At 42.5% G+C, this 20,038-nt stretch overlaps 1 protein-coding gene across 6 annotated transcripts in view; it reads right to left on the bottom strand.

Moving 5' to 3' along the window:
- The window catches only part of CHCHD6 (coiled-coil-helix-coiled-coil-helix domain containing 6), a 195,745-nt gene that overhangs the window by 70,626 nt on the left and 105,081 nt on the right, over positions 1-20,038 (bottom strand). For all 6 annotated transcript variants that reach the window (XM_082210658.1, XM_082210662.1, XM_082210659.1 and 3 more), the window contains one exon: positions 13,982-14,052. In XM_082210658.1, the coding sequence (XP_082066784.1) occupies positions 13,982-14,052 (71 nt within the window). The remainder of the gene's footprint in view (positions 1-13,981; positions 14,053-20,038) is intronic.

The raw sequence follows: 20,038 nt of genomic DNA, 5'->3' as shown, positions 1-20,038 counted from the left end.
GCAGGGCAGAGTCTCAAACAAAGATGTGCTCTCCCAAGCCCACTTTCCCAGCAAGTTCACACTTCTATCTCAGCGATGTCTACTCTGGCTTGGTCATGTACACAGAATGGCAGGATCCCCAAGGATGTGTTTTATAGGGAGCACCGGGCCTGTTGGTGTACCAACTCTGTGTTACAAAGATGCCTGCAAACTTGACGTGAAGGCTGGCAACAGTGATCCCTGCTGCATGGGAATCCCTGGCAGATGACCGCAGCACCTGGAGACAAGACAGTCAAGTGATTCATGCACAGCAGTGACCAGAGGAAGAATGACCACTGAAAGAAGAAACCTCATGGTGCACCTGTAGCAGCTAAGCTGGATGATTTCATCTGCCCCAGACGTAATTAAAATATGCCTCTTGCATATTGGTTTTTACAGCCATAGCAGGTGGTGTATTTCTCCAATGGTTTGACTTTACCCCCGAAGGCACACTCTTCCATTCTCTCTGGAGACAGACAGTTGGTAGTCTAACATTTTTAGCTTCTCCTCAGAAACCCCTATCCCCGCCCCCTCACAAAAAATCTTTACTCCCGACCATTCAACAAAGTTCTAGGGAAGAGGTATCAGGCTGGCAAAACTGTATTTTGGGATTGCAGGCTGCTAGTACTGCCTGCTGTGTACTTGTTTCTATTTAGCCTCCTCCAACACTCTCCTCTCAAAAGGAAGCTGGCATTGAAAAAGGGCCATCGGTTTGGAGAGGAGAGGAATGAAAACATATTCAAAGAGAGAAAATATACATTTAAAAACAGACTTAGAATGTAATTGTTTAATTTAACAAACGGTACCTGCACCCAGGTAAATCCAAGGATTTTTCTCCTGTTGTCACTGACTTTGGCAACCAGACCCAGCCCATACAGGAAGATAACTCTTTCAACAGGAAAAGAAACTATGTAATATCACAGTGGGTTACACTTCTGGACTTTTAGAAACGCCTCTCACGTTTCAGTTTTGCCAGTCTAGACCAGGATCTAGAGCACGAGTATTCTCCACAAAATAAATAGCATTTTCACAAGTCAGCACAGGGCTCAAGAGATGAACACAGAAGACTAATCCAAATGCACTACATCCAGCAAGTCTTGGCATGCTGAGTTCAGACTGAAGATTACCATTTGGGGTAGGGAATCAAGAGCTTTCAAAAACTATATATCACACATTATTTTACCTAGCAGTAGGCTGCCAGAATCCCAGATCTTACTTGCCAACACTCCTAGAAGCTTACTAATGACATTTAGATTTTTTTGTGGCAGAGGGAGTGGCAAATAGCAGTGCTAAATCTGAGCTGGATCCCCAAAATGAATAATTGGTACTTCTGATTATATACTTCTTGGCTAGCCTGAAAGGCTTTATTTGTTGACCGAAAGAAATAGTTGATCACAGAACCAAGATACTATTTTCCTCAAGAAGAAAAGATAGGTTCTAATTCAGCCAATTACATAGCACCTGCACAGTTCCATAGGGATAGCTACTCAAGAAAGTCATGTCATCTTGACAAGGAAATCTTCAGGGATACTGTCCAGGAAGTCATAATTTTTCTAGCAAAATTTCTCTGTTAAAAGCCTCATGACTTACCTTTGATCTTCCATCCGCTTTAACCCTGCCCCTTGTGGGGGGGGAAAAATCACCCTCCATAACAGAAGCTGTACCCATGCAAACAGAGGGTATAATTGAAAAGCATAAATACCATTACTGTTCAAAACAGCAAACAATGCCCTTGAAACCAGTTATTGCTGAATTAATGACCAAATTGTTAAGAATGTTACCTCAGCTTTGCCTTGGGCTGCTAATTAACCAACAGTCCATTAATTCCCTGGTAACAAGAGGTTTCTCAGGCCTTATTGCTTTTGACATCTTTAATTTTGCCATTCCTTTTGGAAAGCATTCCCACGATGATTCCAGCTTCAACATCAACCTTCAGCATCACCACAACTACACCCCATCTGTAAAATGCATCCACTGGGGGAAGAAAGCTGTGCAGGAAAGCGAAGGGCTAGCATACAAGGGCAGTTTTAAAACACAGCTTACTAAACAGCCCTGAAAGGAAGAATTCCCAACATAAACTACTTTTCTGCTGCATAACGTCCAAACCGGTACATTCTACAGGGACCAGGATGTGGTCTGAATTTTTTTTTCGTCTACATGAGCCACAGTAAACTTCCACTTCTCCTTAGTGGTTTTCACAATTTTTGATGTCATTTTTCAGTGCAAAATATATTTACTTTACACAGTGTCTATCTCTAACTCAGAAGACCTACCAAGCCATGTTCACGGTGGCCTTCATGAGGTGCCATAAGAGTGACCTGTTTGTACAATGCACCCTCTTTGTCATTTGTAATCCACAGCTGCAACCTTCAACTCAAATCACATCAATGGTACAAACACAGGGTGCAGGCGTTATTTGACAAACTGGGATGATAAGTATTCAGAATAGTAGCAGGTGTTAGGGCATGTAGCACAGGCGGAAATTACAGCAGTTTAGCAGGAACATGCTTTCTAGAAATACTTCACTGGGGCAATGCCTGTGTATGGATGGAGAAGCATTCCCCAGAAGAGTGACTGGGTTATGTTTAGGCACTTGCACGTCTAAAAATGTGCAGATTCCAAAGTGCTCACTCATGCATTGGTATCCCAGCATGCAATGTTAGGGGAGAGACTTATTCCTATTGTGGCATGGGCTGGGTGTTAGAGAAACACTTTAGTTCTGCAAGGCTCAAGGGACGCTGAAGCCAAATATAGAGACTGCAGTGGTTGAAGTGCTGCACAACTGCAAACTTTGTTTTAATATGGCTTGCAGCACTGCAACGTTTTGAGGACTGAGGCTGAAGTGTGAAAATAGGTAAGCAATAAAACATGTAAATCATCCATTTGCTTTCTTGCCTTGGCGAATGGTTCAAGGTAGTCCATCTGTGACCGGAAAACATCACGCTAGTCCACCTCACTATCCCCAAAATTGTTATCTATCATATCTAAGGTGCAAAAACTACTCTTTGTTTTTGAGAATTTCAAACAGAAATATGTTCTTGGTGGTGCAACAGTAGACCCCCTTTTCAGTGTTTTTACCCCCCTGTTATGGCCTATAATAACCCTTGGTTGGGTTGGACCAGGAAGATCTACTTCATTCCTAAATGACCATTACTTAAGTATAAAAGTAAAGCTCATATTATGGAATTAGCTGTGTTTCAAAGTTTGGTCACATATTGTGGCCAAATTATATACCGTATTTTTTGCTCTATAAGACTCACCTTTTCCCTCTTAAAAAGTAAGGGGAAATGTGTGTGCGTCTTATGGAGTGAATGCAGGCTGCGCAGCTATCCCAGAAGCCAGAACAGCAAGAGGGATTGCCGCGCAGCGATCCCTCTTGCTGTTCTGGCTTCTGAGATTCAGAATATTTTTTTTCTTGTTTTCCTCCTCCAAAAACTAGAAGAAGAAGAGTTTGGATTTGATATCCCACTTTATCACTACCCGAAGGAGTCTCAAAGCAGCTAACATTCTCCTTTCCCTTCCTCCCCCACAACAAACACTTTGTGAGGTGAGTGGGGCTGAGACTTCAAAGAAGTGTGACTGGCCCAAGGTCACCCAGCAGCTGCGGAGGAGCGGAGACGCGAACCCAGTTCCCCAGATTACGAGACTACCGCTCTTAACCACTACACCACACTGGCTCTCTAGGTGCGCCTTGTGGTCTGGTGCGTCTTATAGAGCGAAAAATACGGTATTTCCAAGGTATAAAATATCATTCGGGAAAAGCCTGATTTTTCTGAAGTATTCACAGGCAGATATTTTTCTCTTTGTGAACTGAAGTCTTATTTCCCTATCAGAAATTTCCCAGATATTTCACTCCCCTTACAGTCTTGTTGGATACATGATGTTTATCCAGCCTAGTATTTAAGAACTCACCTGGCAGTCACAGGCAAGAAGGAACTGCTTGCAGGCAAGTAAGCAGGTTGGCAGAGGAGGGGCAGAATATACCATATTTTTCGTCCTATAGGACGCACTGGCCCATAGGATGCACCTAGTTTTTTGGGGGGAAATAAAGGGAAAAAATTCATTCCCCCCCCCCCAGCCGCGGATGTCTGCCCGAAGCGCAGGGCTGCCTAGGCTGCGGATATCTGCCTGAAGCGCGGGGCGCGCTGCTTCAGCGCGCCTCACTCTCTGGGCAGCAGGCTGCTATCCGCAGCCTAGGGAGCCCTGCGGGAACTCCCGCGGGCTCCCCAGGCTTGCTGATAGTTTCCTGAAGCCTGGAGAGCGAGAGGGGTCGGTGCGCACCGACCCCTCTCGCTCTCCACGCTTCAGCGAAAGCCTGCACTCGCCCCATAGGACGCACACAGATTTCCCCTTCATTTTTGGAGGGGAAAAAGTGCGTCCTATAGGGCGAAAAATACGGTATTACCCCCCCCCCCGCTCTGCCCAGCACAGAGAGCAAGGAGGCTGGCAAAGGAGGGAGGAAGCCCCTTTGTCTGCACCCAACACAGAAATGCAGTAAGCTCCACTCCTCCCAGAAGACAAGGGTTTTGCCTTTTTGGCAGGAGAGAAACTCATGTAGGCTTATTAACAAGACACTTTCCCAAGGCACACTTTGGTTAATGCTACTGAGACATCTGAACTATCCTTAAATAGGGAGGTGTTTTTTTCCCTTTTTTCTTTTAAGACTCTTAGGCTTCTCTACTTCTTGAGGCTCCTCTTCAGTTGTGACATTCCGGCTGCAGGATGGTGGCAACCATCAAATGAATTTCTATAGAACAATTTTTTGTTTGTTTGTTTGTTTGTTTAAGGTCATTTTTATATAGATCACTAATACATAAAGTTTCAGAGTTGTAAACAATGTAATAGAAAAGGATATAACGCAACAGAAATAAAACCTACAAATGTCTCTACGAAATCAAATAAAAAGGCAGCATTGATACTCCTAGGTTTGTCTGAATAAAAACATGCACTGGAAAAGCCAATTTCCTGGCACATGTCAAACATCAATGTCCATGTTAGTTAAAAAAAAAAATCAATCCACTAGTTAGTCTAAAAATATGATTTTATCAACTACCTCCTATACCTCCTCTTGCCAGTGCCATGTATTGTGTATCAGAATACTGCTCACCTCCTCAAAATACACTATGAGAAGAATCCATTTTACATTTCTTGTAAGTAACCTCCAGTAGGAGCTATTTTCCTGGAGCAATGAAGGCCATAATATTTGAGGCTTCATGAGACAGATGGAAAAGAAATCTCTTTTTACATACATCCAAGCAATTTTTTCATAAGTGACATTTTTGGATACTCTCAGATCCCAAAGAACAAAATTCTTCTTCTACTCTCTCTCTCTTTCAACCATCTACGGCAGGGTTAGTAGTACACAAGGGTACTTTTTCAGTAGTAGAAATCAGCCATAATTCACTTTTTCAGCTTCATAACCTATCAAGGAGCCTTTTACCTTATGCCTGTGTGTTAAAAGTCTGTGCAATTTTCCTTTCTGTAAAAAGCCCATGGGGATACATACCACATGCCAGTTTCTCCAACATAATAATTTTAAATACTCACGCCTATTAAGTTTAAGGATCCTACAATCATTAAATGGAACTCAGAGATATGGGATCCCATATGGAGTAAATCTCTCTGGCAGCCTATTCACTGGAACGCTGCCTTGGATTCAAGGCTGATCTCTAGTGGGACAATAAGATAAAGGGCATTCTTTAAATGAACATTGATAAAAAGTGCACAGAGTGAGTAACACCCTCAGCCAGGCATGCAAACAACAGAGCTCTTGGTAAACAGCTTCAGAAGCTCATAAAAAGGAGTCAGGTCTCCCAGGAAAGTTATCTTTTAACAACTTTCTAATCCTCCGAACACCATCATGCTTGTGTAGCTTTACGCTTTAGAGAAAGTGTCATATCCCAACACCACACTCCTTCTTGGTGCTACCATTAATAATAATAATAATAATAATAATAATAATAATGACAATAGTGTCAAATTTCACAAAAGAAAGTTTTAAACCAGCCTTTAGAGGATACATCAGGAACACCTGCACTAAGCCTCAGCATCTTCACTGATTTTCCCTTCACTCCCGCCCTGCCACCCCTTAACAGATTCAGAGACTGTAAAAACATTTAATCCTCAGACACTAATCTAAATGTAACACTCAAAAGAAGACAAAGACGATGCAGAAGGAGGAAAAAATTGGCCACTGCCTTTTGGGAGTCTCGCTTTATCCCAGGAGCGAGCGCATTAATAGAGCTTGGAATGAAATGCCATTTTATTCCCTGTAGCGGGGAGGGGATTAACAAGTTGTCTTCTCTAAACCTAGTCTGCGTCATGGCTCTCTGAGCAGCGAGAAAAGGACAGGGAGTGAAGTAAAAGGTGGGGAGCACTGGCCTTTTATTTACACGCATCTCCTTTTGTGGATGATCACTGATGTGAAGAGTTTGCTAAACAGTGGAATGTGTGCAAGCGTGCGGTGTGCGTCTAGATCTAAGTCCCCAGCCTTTAATTCCACTGGCTGACACGTACACATACAAAATAACGCAGCCTTTGTAATAAAATAAAGCAGGCAATGCATTTTGTGGCGGTTCTCCAAGCCAACACAACATGCGCAGAACGAGGGCACAACAAGGAAGGTGGCAAAAGAGCTGCTAGTTTTCCAAGCTCTGATCAGTAAGGCTCCTGTTGCTAGGCGGCTCTTTGCTGGGAAAGACAGAGGGCTGGGTAATATCCAGCACAGAATGAAAGAGGAAATGTAGCAGGGAGGATATTTCTTAATGTGCTGCCAGCAGTTCAGATGTGAGAACGAACAGTCAAGTCACAGTGGATTGATCACCTCTGGGTCAATACTGATACCCTCCCTCCAGGTGAGGCCACAGGATGAAACACCTACCACTGCTTTGCTATGTCGCTTGGCACAAACCAGTTCATCCCCTTTCCTGTACAGATTTCCTCTCTTCTGAGAAAAAAAGAGCCAGACTTGTCCACTAACCTCAAAGGAACATTTTTTATTGTGTGGCCTTGTTAGTGAAGTTCCGCACAACACTCTGAAATGTTGAAGTGCTGTCATAAATACCAGTTAGCATTATTCATTCAGAGGAAATAAAAAGCCCTTTAATGCACTAGGCCACTTGTGCCAGAGCTGCAGATGGTCGAGAGGACGAGAAAATGAATGGAAAGGGATGCAACAGAAGCTTAGCAATGCCAAGGAAACAGCCTCCATAATTCGTGCTTCTTCTACTCATGCTGCCATTTGGTTTCTGAAAAGCAGGAGCTGCTGCTCGCAGCAGAGAAAATTCTGTGTCTCCGGCTTATCCAAACACAGCAAATGACACGCATAAAAGATGGTGTCTGGCAGAAGGTGACAAAAAACGGAAACACCTTCAATGTATATATGTAAGGGAAGGAATGAGGGTCTCGTTCTAGTAATTCACCATGAGTAATGGCAAGTGGGTGGTAACACTAGAACTGGAGAGAGAGGAAATCAATTTCCTATCACACTTTTTGTAAAAACAGCTGTGTTTATGTGAACTGAGCATAAGGCTGAGAGATAGCTCCAACTTTTCCACGGAACAAGAGACACACAGAGGGCAATTCGGTGAGCCCTTTACACTAGTACAATCTTGGAAAAACCAGTGGGATACACTATTTTAATGAGTCAGCTATAGACATCTAAGAGCCGGGTTACACTATGAGTTATCCTGAGACAGCAGCTCCTGAACGGCACTTGCTGTTTACACTTTGAAGAAGTGACTCATAAGCTGAAGAAAATTTAAAGACAGAGTCAACAAGACCAGAGGGTTTTGACTCAAATCAAGTTAATCAAAGTGTAAAGTGATGATGTAAACAGCAGCCAAGTTACGATCTGTGGTAGGTGCAGGGTGGAGTTCTCTATGACCCATCAGCAACTCTACGCAGTTAGTAAAAGCATCCAGGAACTCCTTGGCTACCAAAGAAGAGCACATAACAGAATTAATCAAGCCTGACATTTGCTATTCTCAGTCTGAATAAGTCAGACAATGGTGAGGCAATACTTAAGCATGGCCACTTCCGTAAAGTGCTCTCCAGTCCAAACAGTATTATCAGATGGTTAAGACAGGGTTTAATATTGTGCCTTGTGCCAGATTACTACTTTCCATATTTGAAGGTGTGTGTCAAAAGGTAAGAAAATGTGCATGCTGACAGCGCTTCACAAGTAATGAGCAATAACAAGATGTGCCTGTTAAGTCCTACGGATTTGCATCTCAATAATTCACCTAAGGATGGGGAGGAGAAAGCTGCTTGCTCACTTGACCCTGCCTAAATTGTGCACAGAAGTCAGGATACACTCAAGGATGCCAAACTAGGATTTCCAACCCTGGCATTGTTTAACGACAATAAGCATTGATACGGCTCTTTTTGAATGTTCAAAGTGCTTTACAAACATATGCTTTATTAATCTTTACAACAAATCTGCAAGGTAGACCAGTATTACCACTGCTGTATTCACCCGGGGAGTGGAGACAAAAGAGAGTGACTTGCCTAAGGGCAACCACCTACCGAGTCCATAGCAGAGCATGAGACTTTTAATCACAGGGTTGTGGGTTCGACCTCCACATTGGTCAAAAATTCCTGCATTGAAGGGTGTTGGACTAGATCACCCTTCGGGTCCCTTCCAACTCTGTGAGTCAATTCTGTGACTTCCTGACTCATGGGTCTCTCAAAGCTCATACTCTTGGTCACCACTCCATCTTAAATTAGAATTTCCCTCTCCCTCAAATGTAAAACTCGCCTGTTCATAACAATGAAAAAACCATTCCCCATAGAATATAAAAAGAGCCTGCTGGACCAGATGTCTGTGGGAAACCCACAAGCAGGACCCAATCACAAGAGCCCTCTCTCCTCCTATGGCTCCTAGTCCCTGGTCTTCGGAAGAGCTACTGCCCCTGACCGTGGAGGCAGAGCACAGCAATCATGGTCAGTAGCCACTGATAGCCATATCCCTCCATGGATTTGTCTAATCTTCTTTTGAAGTCATCCAAGTTGATGGCCATCACTGCCTCTTGCGGGAGCGAGTGCCACACTTTAACTATATGGTGTGTGAAGAGTCCTTTCTTTTATCCGTTCCAAATCTTCCAACATTCAGCTTCATTGGGTTGTCCACAAATTTTAGTGTTATGAGAGAAGGAGGAAAGCATTTCTCTCTCCACCTTTTCCATGGCATGCATAATTTTATATAAACATACTTCTATCTTAGCACCTCTTATTCACCTTTTATCTAAACTCCACTCCCCGTATCATTTTGGTTGCCCTTTTCTGAACCTTCTCCAACTCTACCATGTCCTTTTCGAGGTGAGATAACCAGAACTGAGGACAGTATTCTAAATGTGGTCACAATACAGATTTGTATAACAGCATTATGAACGATCCACCTGCTGCTGCACACTGGGTCAATGTCTTCGTCAAGCTATCCACTATGACTCCTAGGTCTCCTTTCTGGTCAGTCACCCCCAGCTCAGGCCCTTTAGGTGTATAAGTGGAGGAGGGGAGCTTTTTTTGCACCAAATCTCTTTCGCCTGCAGCTTCTTTCTTTGTAGGAGAAAGATGTGCAAAGTAACAGCTATCTTCGGTAAGTCAACTGCCAAAACCCCACACAAAGGCCTCAGTGGGGCACCATCTGGAAATATAATGATGGAATTAAAGAATGAGTTGGCAGTGCAAAACAATGAAGTGAGAATAATTACAATGTGGTATTAAGTAAAATGGAAAGCATTGTTCAGGGGCACGTAGTAGAGAAGGAGCATGTAACAACTTCAGCCAAAAACAAATAGAGCAGGGTGCGGCGGAGGATGCTTCCTAAAACCTTGCTTGAAATATTCTGGCTAAAACCACCAGGATGGAATTAACAGCAGTCTTGACTTTTTGAAGAATGCCTCATAATACAAGAGGCGAATGTGTGCCGCTGGTCCCTATCCAGTAAAAAATGTGGAGGGATAGGATGAAGCCCCAAAAGGAATGCACTGAAGATAAAGGAAATATTGGCACAACTAAAAACAAGACATATAGGACACAACCGCTGATCTTAATCTCTTCCTGCAGGAAATCCCAAAGAACCTGCATATTTCTAATTATTGCTTTCTTGCCAACTAGAAACATAGTTCTGGAAACATATTTGGCTTTGATATCATCTTCCTGTGTTCTAAGACAACTGAAGAAAAGGCTGTCATAACTTAATTACTGCTTTCCAACTTTTGAAATATTTATTCCAACAGCAACTTATTTCTAAGAGAATGTACTCTACAAATATATGCAGCATGTTGGCAACTCTGTTTTTGTTGTTGTTTGCTTGGTTTGGTTTTTTTTTTTTTTTATGGAACAGCAACATGCCCATGCCTGTTGACAGTTGTTGCAGCAAACTCAAAAGTGAGACTTTTAAGAAGTCAGCACCAATAAGCAGCAAATGCAGTACAAGTAGTAGACATATACCACGCTGCAACCTTCCACATTATTGTTTGTCTGTATGGGAAACCTGTCCACTTCTGCTTTATGAGACATATTGCCCAAAGTGTCCCAGGTTCCATATATATATATATATATATATATATATTTGCTTTCGTATTTCTAGGATAGGATAGCTCCGCCAGTAGACTTGTAATCTCATGGTCATGGGTTCGAGTCTCATGTTGGGGAAAAAAATTCCAGCGTGATTGAGGGTTAGGCAAGGTGACCCTCAGAGTCCCTTCCAATTCTACCATTCTATGATTCTGAATGTATAAAACAAAGCATGCCATTACGCCATATAAGAATAGAGTGCTCCGTTATAGATCCCATTTAGTTATCCAGCATCGAGATCCAATGCATTCCGAGAAGAACAGATCAATAACAAAATGTTCTGCCTTCTACTTATTGTTCCAAATAAAAGTGTACTGCAGTGGCATTAGCATACCAGTGTCTTTCTTATCAGCAAAAGAAACAAAATCATGTCATATTGCATAAAAATAATCAATTTGTGACTGGCCTCTAAGAATTCAAAACTGATGTGTTACCTTTTCCATTACTACAACATAGCATAGCTTTTCCCCTACCAATTACCCATTTTTAAGGCAGGCATGTTTCCAATGCTGGGATGCGGTGAGCCATGCTGCCACAAGCACAAACTAAACTACCTCTTGGGGGGAGAATCTGAGTTTACATCAGAAAACAAAGAGAACAACCTTAATATTGGACCCACTGCTGCTATGTGCTTTGTAATGTTACCAATCTCTTTTAGGAAGTCTTTCCAAAACCTTTCTACCACTGGGTCAATATGTTGCCAATATGTTCCTTTTGAACTGTCACCTCTCCAACTATCTGCTGATCCCTTCCCCATCATTCTTGCTGGTTGAACCAGAATGTATCATCACTTTTGTAGTATTTTTTTTGAAAGTTATCACTTGTATGAGCAGATAATGCCCCCCCCCCAAAAAATGGGCTCTTGTGTATCATTTCGCCTATATCTGTCTTTTCCATGGATTTGATATTTCTTAATCTGATCATAGTAACATCTATCTAGAGGTAGTTTATTTTTGAGACCATGCCATTGAAGCTTTTCTTAACAGCCAGGTAAACCTTTCAAATGGTATTACTGTCCTGGTGGCCTGCTTTTTAGTAAGATGCCTTTGGGATTAATAGAGGTATTTAATAGATGTTTTTGTGATAAAATGTCAAGCATCATGCAGTTCTAGCCAATCTGCTGGTGTATCTTGTAATTTGTGCCTCATTTTGTCTTCTGACAGGGGTCTTCCTTACAAAATAATAATAATCTCCTAATCAATATAGTTCCTGCACCTTCCATCTTGCAAAGCATTTTTCTTTTTTATCTTAGCTATATTCCCAAATATATTCCAACTTAGAACGGATAAGCAGCTAACTCCTAAACTACAGAGGTCAACTCATCTTTGTTAATTGGTCTTCAGTGCCCATTATTTTCTGATCTTTCCTGGGAGGAAATCATCAAAGCCCTCTCAATGCAAGGAGCTGAGAAGGCAGCTCCCTAAGCATCATCTCTTACGCCTTGGAGATTCAAAGTCTTCTCTAGACTGCTCTGCAACACCCATACTCTCATGTAACCTGTGGAAAACCCAGGAGAAGCCTTCTGTGCCAAATTTTAAATGCCTGCTGAAAACTATCTGACTTTTGTCATCACTCCCCCTGGGTATCTCATCGTAGTATTCGGTTGCTTACTAGTGTGGATTATTATATCTGCTCTAGCATTGTCAACAAAAAAGAATCCTCGAAAGGAAGAATTCATTTGTTTATTAAAACATGGGGAATACTATGCTAGACATCTCCATCCTATAAATGGATTTAGAATATGAAACATGTATTAAAGTGACAAAAAGGAGGCATAAAATATCATATACATATTGGCTTAAAGATAAAAATACTATTTTAAGAAATGTAGCACATGCTCTGTTAATTAACACCTAACGTCTAATTTGTCATCATTTATTTGCCTGTTGCACAAAAAAGCAACTCTTAATCATCTAATTGATATATTTGCTTCAAGGGCCATTGCACACAATATGGCCCAATTATACACATTTTCTAATGCAGGTACATTTTGCAGGTTGCCTCAGCCAACTGGGAGCGCCTCGCAATGTGTCAGAAGCATGTTAAAATGCATGTTTCTTTCAAGCACTATATATTATTGACTTTTGTGTATATGCTAAACATGCACAATGTACTGCAATTCTTATGCATTGTCCTTTAAATTTCACGGAATGTATTAACTTAACCCTTCCGTTTACGAAAGAAGAAGAAGAGTTTGGATTTGATATCCCGCCTTTCACTCCCTTAAGGGATTCTCAAAGCGGCTCACATTCTCCTTTCCCTTCCTCCCCCACAACAAACACTCTGTGAGGTGAGTGGGGCTGAGAGACTTCAGAGAAGTGGGACTAGCCCAAGGTCACCCAGCAGCTGCATGTGGAGGAGCGGAGACGCGAACCCGGTTCCCTAGAGCCTAGATTACGAGACTACCGCTCTTAACCACTACACCACACTGGCTCACAAAGCAGTGTGTGTGTGTGTGTGTGTGTGTGTGTGTGTGTGAAGGTAAAGGGACCCCTGACCATTAGGTCCAGTCGTGGACGACTCTGGGGTTGCGGTGCTCATCTCACTTTATTGGCCGAGGGAGCCGGCGTACAGCTTCCAGGTCATGTGGCCAGTATGACTAAGCCGCTTCTGGCGAACCAGAGCAGCGCATGAAAACGCCGTTTACCTTCCCACCACAGCAGTACCTATTTATCTACTTGCACTTTGAAGTGCTTTCAAACTGCTAGGTTGGCAGGAGCAGGGACCAAGCAACGGGAGCTCACCCCATCGCGGGGATTCGAACCGCCGGCCTTCTGATCGACAAGCCCTAGGCTCTGTGGTTTAACCCACAGCGCCACCCGCATCCCACACACACACACACACACACACACCAATAGCTATTTGGCTTATAGGGTAAATGTAGATTTCAATGCTTCAGGGCTTCCTATAGCTCAGGTCATGTTCATATACTCCTCCTTAACTCTAAGAGAAATGCCTCCCTGACTGCAGCAACATACTTTCCCCATATGGCAACTACAAGAATATTTGTATTTCTGGTCTGTCAGACTTGGCTCCTATCAGGTTTGGGACAGGGTAGAAAGCAAAGTTGAGGAAGGAGCTAAAGCCAGGCAATGGACAGAGCTGCACAATCCTGGCCTAAGATGGAGCAGAACCCCTGTCCTTCTAATGTGTGAGGAAGTGTGACCTGGATGCACAGTATCTACTCTGCTCTACTATGACACTTCTTGGCTGGTTTCCATGTAATTCCCTGCTTTGGCCAAAACTTGGTCAAAAAAACTTAAGAAAGAAACTTAAAAACTTAAGAATGCAAAGTGAATCCCCCTCAGGACCACATTGAGCCAGCTCCTTCTGGAAAAATAATATTGTTTTTAATCTGTCAATGGGATAACAATTGCATTCTTACCTGATCTGATCTTCTGCATTGGTAACTGCCTCATTGTATTGATCCAAGGTCATCTTGTAGATTTCAGAATTCTGAAAGTTTAAAAAGGCATCACCCAGCATTACAAATTAATGTTTGTTAAGCAGCATAGTCCAGTACAAAGGCTCTTAAACTGATAAAGGCAAGCGAGACATATGCTATACATTAAAGCACCAAAAGGGAGGGGTAACAGGGATGAAAATGCTTGCAAAAATAAAGGATTCTGAAGCTCATCATCATCATTTATACCCTACAGATAAAATAATAGCTAAAAACAAACCAGTGAGCTTCACCATGTATGATTTCATACATGAGTGAGAATATTGCACTGAGTGAGAATGAGCAAATTAGCAGCACACCTCCAATCCAAAGAAAATATACTCAAGAATTGGGTTTTCAGGTATATGGGAAAAGTTCTCCTAGCAACTGCTGGTGCCCTTCTGAGAGATAAGCTTCAAGCTTGGAGATCCACAGGTCTGGCAAGGGCAACGTCAACCAGTCATTATTGTAAAGGTATAAATAACCAAATCAGAAACAGAAAAGGCAGGTTAATTGAAAAGCAAGTATCCAAACATTAGCCTTTTTCAAAATAAAAAAAATTCCTTCCAGTAGCACCTTAAAGACCAACTAAGTTAGTTCTTGGTATGAGCTTTCGTGTGCATGCACACTTCTTCAGATACACTGAAACAGAAGTTGCCAGATCCTTCTACCTATCTGTAACATTAGCCTTTTTATAAGTCAGGGTTGGGGAAAAGGATCCAGTCCATAGGATGGATTGATGGGTGGAGCTGCCCATTAATCGCCTGACATCACAATAGTATCAGGTGACCCAAAGTAAAAATGTTCCTGTGTGGTACAGCTCAAATTTAATGAGACAACACAAAGAAATTTTTGCACTTACATCAAGCCATACTCTGAGGGTTTGCCGGGAGTGAAACATACCTGCTCTGGACAGCAATCACACCAGAACTTGCTGTCAATGTCGATCAGCTGATCAGCGCTGACAGCAAGCCTCACTCACAAAAAATATTTGGGATCACACTTTAAGGTTCCCAATTGTTCCTTTGGAGCAGCAGGGTGTGGTTTGTGAAAACAGCCTCATGGGCCAAATTTGACCCAAAAGCCAAAGATTTTACACCCCTGTTATAAACAATCTCTTGACAGCATCCTACATTTACTTTGATTAAACTCCACCTGAACTCAGACACCACAGCAACTTTTCAAATATAGTAACTTCACTTTGTGAAGTAAAGCAATGTATGAGATTTTATCCAATTCAGGAGAAAGCTGATCTTCCCTAGCCTTCAGAAATAAGTCTTAAGACTGCAAATAATGCACAAGATATTCATTGCTTTATACTTCAGCTGTAAACTGGGACTAAAGTTGTATGCCCCAGGCACTATGCAACCTAAACAACTTTGAACAATTATTTCATTCCACCAACCCACTGGGGAAAGGAATCATTTCCCAACTATATTGTCTACCCTTCCCTTATTTCTTTAATACTAAAATGGGGGGGGGGGGAGAGAGATTTTGGAGAAGAACTAGAGGAACAACTTTGGAATTGTTTTTTTTGTTTGGATCTGTCTCAAATAGGAATTGAGAAAATGCTCTAAACATACACCGCTGGTATATGTGCCCAACAAGATTGAATAAAATTAACAGCAATACATCCAAACTCCGCTGGTGGGAATGCACTTTGAGGTGTTTTTGAGGAGACCCAACGGCATTTTATGCTGTCTAGTGGGGAGCAATGAGTGTAAAATAAATTCTCTCACCTGGTGGCAGTGAGAGGTTTAACAGGAAGGAAGAGCAGACAGAGGGGTACACTCTTGGCTGGAACTCCCTTCCTCCCCGCATCGTAAGATGCAGAGAAGATGGGGTGTCATAACACCATCATACTCAATGGGCTGGTAATGTTCTTTACAAGGCTCTTGTGAGGAGAAAAATGGAAAGAAAACAAATCATGTACACCACCCTAGCTTCTTGAAGGAAAGGTGCAAGACAAATGTGAGAATGAAGTCCTATTAAAGAACAGTTCCACACATACAGCAAATTGTGCTTGTTATGGATTATCTGCAGCAAATATACAGTGTACATGACAGGCGCACATCCCAAAATATCCAGATATAAACACTGATGAACCTTGGCCCAAACATGATTGTCACATAAAGCATGGAACGATTCCTAGCCCTTTCATCTATGCAACATAAGCAAATGGCATATGGACACATTTCCTCTGTAAACTTGCTGATTAACAGTGAGAGGCTAAATAGATAAACACAAATCTAAATAATCAATTCAAATAAAACAGTGTGTGACAGAAATTTTTTACTGTGTAATTCCCTTTCTGGAGGATCCTTGCCCTTTTCAGATTGTATCATGATTCTCTCTGGTGTTATTTTCCTTCCATTTCCTCAGGACAGCAGCTGAAACAAAGTTTTATTCCTGCATTTACTTTTATCCTCCAGCAATGTCTAGCCACAAAGCTTAGGGAAAATGGAACTTAAACAGAAAAAAGACCACTCGTTATGCGTACAATCTTGCCCCTTCTCAGATAGATTTGTATTTCTGTGCACTTCCCTACCACTTTCCTTGCAGAGTTCATAAATTAACAGGTTCATATAAGCATGCTTTGATATTCCTTTCAAATTTGCTATATGAAAGCATCATTGTTAGATGTATCTTTATGCATGACACAAAGAAGCCCAGCAGGGAATTGTTTTCACAGGTTTGCAATAAAAAAAAACTCTTTCAGGAACTGACAAATTGCAGATGAGGCTTCACCTCAAAATGTCAGCTATCTGTCAGTCTGTCTGTCTATCTCAGTGTTTCCCAAACTTTTTTGGGCAACGGCACACCTGTTTACTGAAAAAAAATCTCGCGGCACACCACCATTAAAGCCCCGCCCCGTGACATCAGCGCGCAGCGTCACACCGGGAGGGACGCACGAAAGTGAAAGTTTTTTCCCTCCCCCTTGCCGGGGAACCTCCAAGCTTTGGGGGTGGGAGGAGGCAGCAGAGCGAGGGACTGAGGGACGGCGGCAACTGAGGCGGCGGCTGTTGTGGTGGTGGCGGCGATAGCGGGCGGAGGAGGGGGCGGCGGCGGGGCTTGAGGAGCCGTCGCCGGGAGTTGCTGCTGCTGCTGTTGCTGCTGCTGCCCGGACATGCCGGCCTCCTCCTCCTCCGCTGTCTTGCGCTCCTCCGTTTTGCACGCGCTGCCCCGCCGCTCGGCACCACCACCGCGGAGCCGCCCCCGGCTCGACGCGGATCCTCGCCGCCACCGCCTCTCACCGCCCGACTCGCCCGCCTCCCTCCCACGGCACACCAGCCAATGTCTCACGGCACAGTAGTGTGCCGCGGAACACCGGTTGGGAAACACTGGTCTATCTATCGATGTGTGTTACATAATGGTTAATTTTATTTCACTTTAGAACTTTAAAACACTCTGTCCCCTCCCTCTCTCAGGTCACCAGCTTGGAATGCAGATTTTAATAGCACCTTCCCTCCCACCTGCACTGCACAGCCCTGCAACTCCCTGCTGTTCCTCACTTGCCTCTGAAAAACCCAAAGACCTGTGCCTCCATTAATTAAAATTGCCATTAAAAATTAAATATTGTGAATAAGTAGGTGTGAGCATTATCTCCATGGGTTTCATAAATCTCACTGTTTCTCCAATTACTTCTCAAGCAATTTTCATATTTCATACTGTCTGATTTCTCATAGGACCTGGATTTGCAAGATCAAAACGATGACAAAAAGTAGAAAAAAGCAAGCAAGTGCGGAAGGTAGCAAAATGAAACATTTTGCAGGCAACAGGAAGGAGCCCCATCAAATTCTATTAGCCAGCAGTGATCTGCAACGAAGGAGCAGCAGGGATGGAAAATAAGAACAAATATGTTGTACATAAGGCTCAACATGAAGCTGGGATTTAACCCTAACCCTAAGACTGAAAACAGAAAAAGAAATTGATTAACAGGGATGTTTTCCAGGTGTGTTTTATAAAATGATTACAGAAGAATCTTTGGCTATAGTAAACACATCAACAAGAGGGCAGTACTTTAGTGACAAGTTTGTTAAAAAAAACATGCACACAAGGCTATCACCATGTATTTATCCTGCACAAGTCTCAGTTAACTTTCCATCAGCTACTCAAAACAACATGATAAAATCAAAGTTCACTATCAAAACCCCAATACAATGCAATACAGTACAAAGCTACAACTTAAAAGTCAGAATTAAACTTCTTACTTTCAACAATAAAAAGAAATACAGGCTAGAGTGTCTTACAAAAACTGATTAGAGTCTAGTGGAACAAAAGTAGTTGTAATGGCTGGCAAGTCTGTTTTGGGAGTGTGTTTCCACTCCCTACCAAGAATGTCCTACTCTATTGCATTAGCAGATTGTGCCCTCCCTTCAAGTAACTTGAAGAGCATATTTTCATCCTTGGTTCTAAGAACACAGGATACAATTTCTCCACGAAGACCTTCTTTGTGCACTTTCCTGTTTGCTCCTCAAAGCTGTGGAACAGCTTTGCCCTCTGTAAACACCAAGGCAGGCTTCTCTGTCAAACAGCTCCACTTCTACAAAACTTCTACTTGGAGAAGGAAACTGAGCTTCACCTTTCCTTCACCATTACCAGTTAAGCTTCCCTTTAAGACCAGGAGCTTCCTAGACACCATACTGGCCACAGAAGTCCTTCCTTGAAACTTGTAGTCCATAGAGCAACCAGTTAGGAAGAGGCCTCAATAAGTCTTTAGTTGGATTTTAATCATTTATCTTAAGTGTGTCTATGCGATTTCCCTTCGGACTTGGGACTACAGATTTCAAGCATGGTTAGCTGCTCGTCAACTTTGCTAATAACTTCCAGCAGATAAGTCTGAAATAAACTGAGAGATCTAAGGACCAGCCAGTTGATTATAAGTGTCAGATATTGAATACAAGGCCTGAAATCTGAGATTATAGGCATGTGCTTAATTTTATGTTTTTTTCTAAGCAAACTCTTATTAGCATAAATTTACAGGAGCAGAAGGAAAAGGATTTGATGTCCAGGATTTTATAGCAATTCATATGCTGCCATTTTAATGAACGCTGGAGCGGCTCCGAAGTCTGAATACACAGCAAAAATGCAATGTGTGAAGTAGCAATGCACTGATTTCACCTACTGAGAGGCACGCACGCTGTATTCTTCCTGTAGGCAGCTGTTGGAGCAAATTTTCCATCTGGAAAAAAACTGCACTTAACATCAGGCACTTTTAAAAAGTGTTATGAAAATAGTGAGTAACTGCAGTGTTTCATATAAGGTGGGAAAGCTGTGACCAGTCCTGCATTATGCTGTGCAGATATGTGCCCCCCCCCAAGAAATATAACTGATATTTTGGATGGGGAATGCCAAAAATACACAAGCTATGTAGGACATATGCCTGTTCAGTTCTGTAACATGAATGAATTATGGGAGAAACTTTATAGGGGGTGGGTGGGGGGCTGGATTAAATCCTCAAACCCCACCTCCAGCTCTCCTCAGCTTTAGGCAAAGTATGCAATTCAAGGATCATTTAATCATCATTGAGGGGCTGGACTTTAGGTACCTTACAATTCTGTAGAATCTGTGATTCTATGGAACAGGAGATACGTGGAACTACTTTTCCAGCTCATCACAAAGGCTGCTTCATTTCACTTGCCTAAACTACACATTGGTCTAGGTGAGATATAAGATGCCTGACTGAAAAACACGGAAGAGAAAGACAAAAACCAGAAATTAATCATTTTTAGGAAAGGTCCTTTCCTGGTGTTAAAACAGCAGCAAGGGGAGTGGAGGTGAAAATACCTCAACAACCATATTAGGCTGAGAACTGGGTCAATGGATCAAAAGCTGCTTCCTTGTTTGTTTTTTAAAGAAAAGCAGAACAATCGCAGGTTATATTGAGGTATGTTGACATGGCAGTGCCTAGAACCTTGTCAGTGGTCATAGCGCTGAAAGATACAAAGAGGATTAATGGCTGTTGAAACATTGCCAGCCTAGATGAATGCTAGCGATCCC

This window comes from Podarcis vaucheri (assembly GCF_965113315.1).
Source record: "Podarcis vaucheri genome assembly, chromosome: 2".
In the NCBI taxonomy this organism is placed as follows: domain Eukaryota; kingdom Metazoa; phylum Chordata; class Lepidosauria; order Squamata; family Lacertidae; genus Podarcis; species Podarcis vaucheri.
The sequence above is the reverse complement of the archived record's forward strand: the minus strand, read 5'-3'. Positions and strand labels throughout refer to the sequence as shown.